Consider the following 377-nt stretch of genomic DNA (forward strand, 5'->3'; position numbering starts at 1 on the left):
GGCGGGGCGGTGGTCTGGAGCCCCCGGGGACGCTGCAGCCAGCTGATGGGCTCGTGCTCTGCCCCGTAGGTTGCCCCCCGGCCGCACTCCTTCGCCAACGGCTACGAGCTCTTCGAAGTCTCCGAGGAGCGGGATGAGGAGGTGGCTGCTTTCTGCCACATGCTGGATGTGTGAGTACCCGGCCGTGCCCGAGGCCTTCCCGGGGCTCTCGGTGCACCCCAAGGCTGGAGCATCCCACTGCAAAATGCACCAAAACAGGCGGTTTTTGGGGGGTGGGGCAAAACCCAAAGCAGGGCAGCATCTCTGACCTGTCCCTGCCTCTGCAGGCTGCGGTCTGGCTACAGCACCAAGGACTATTCCCTCACCGGCTTGGTGGG

The 377-nt window shown here is 65.5% G+C and overlaps 1 protein-coding gene across 1 annotated transcript in view; it reads left to right on the forward strand.

Moving 5' to 3' along the window:
- PIK3C2B (phosphatidylinositol-4-phosphate 3-kinase, catalytic subunit type 2 beta) overlaps positions 1–377 on the forward strand; it is a 12,090-nt gene that overhangs the window by 813 nt on the left and 10,900 nt on the right. Inside the window, exons 2-3 of the mRNA XM_009327440.1 lie at positions 70–170; positions 327–372. Coding sequence (XP_009325715.1) covers positions 70–170; positions 327–372 — 147 coding nt within the window. The remainder of the gene's footprint in view (positions 1–69; positions 171–326; positions 373–377) is intronic.

The sequence above is a fragment of the Pygoscelis adeliae genome, unplaced genomic scaffold (genome assembly GCF_000699105.1).
Source record: "Pygoscelis adeliae isolate BGI_AS28 unplaced genomic scaffold, ASM69910v1 Scaffold197, whole genome shotgun sequence".
NCBI lineage: Eukaryota > Metazoa > Chordata > Aves > Sphenisciformes > Spheniscidae > Pygoscelis > Pygoscelis adeliae.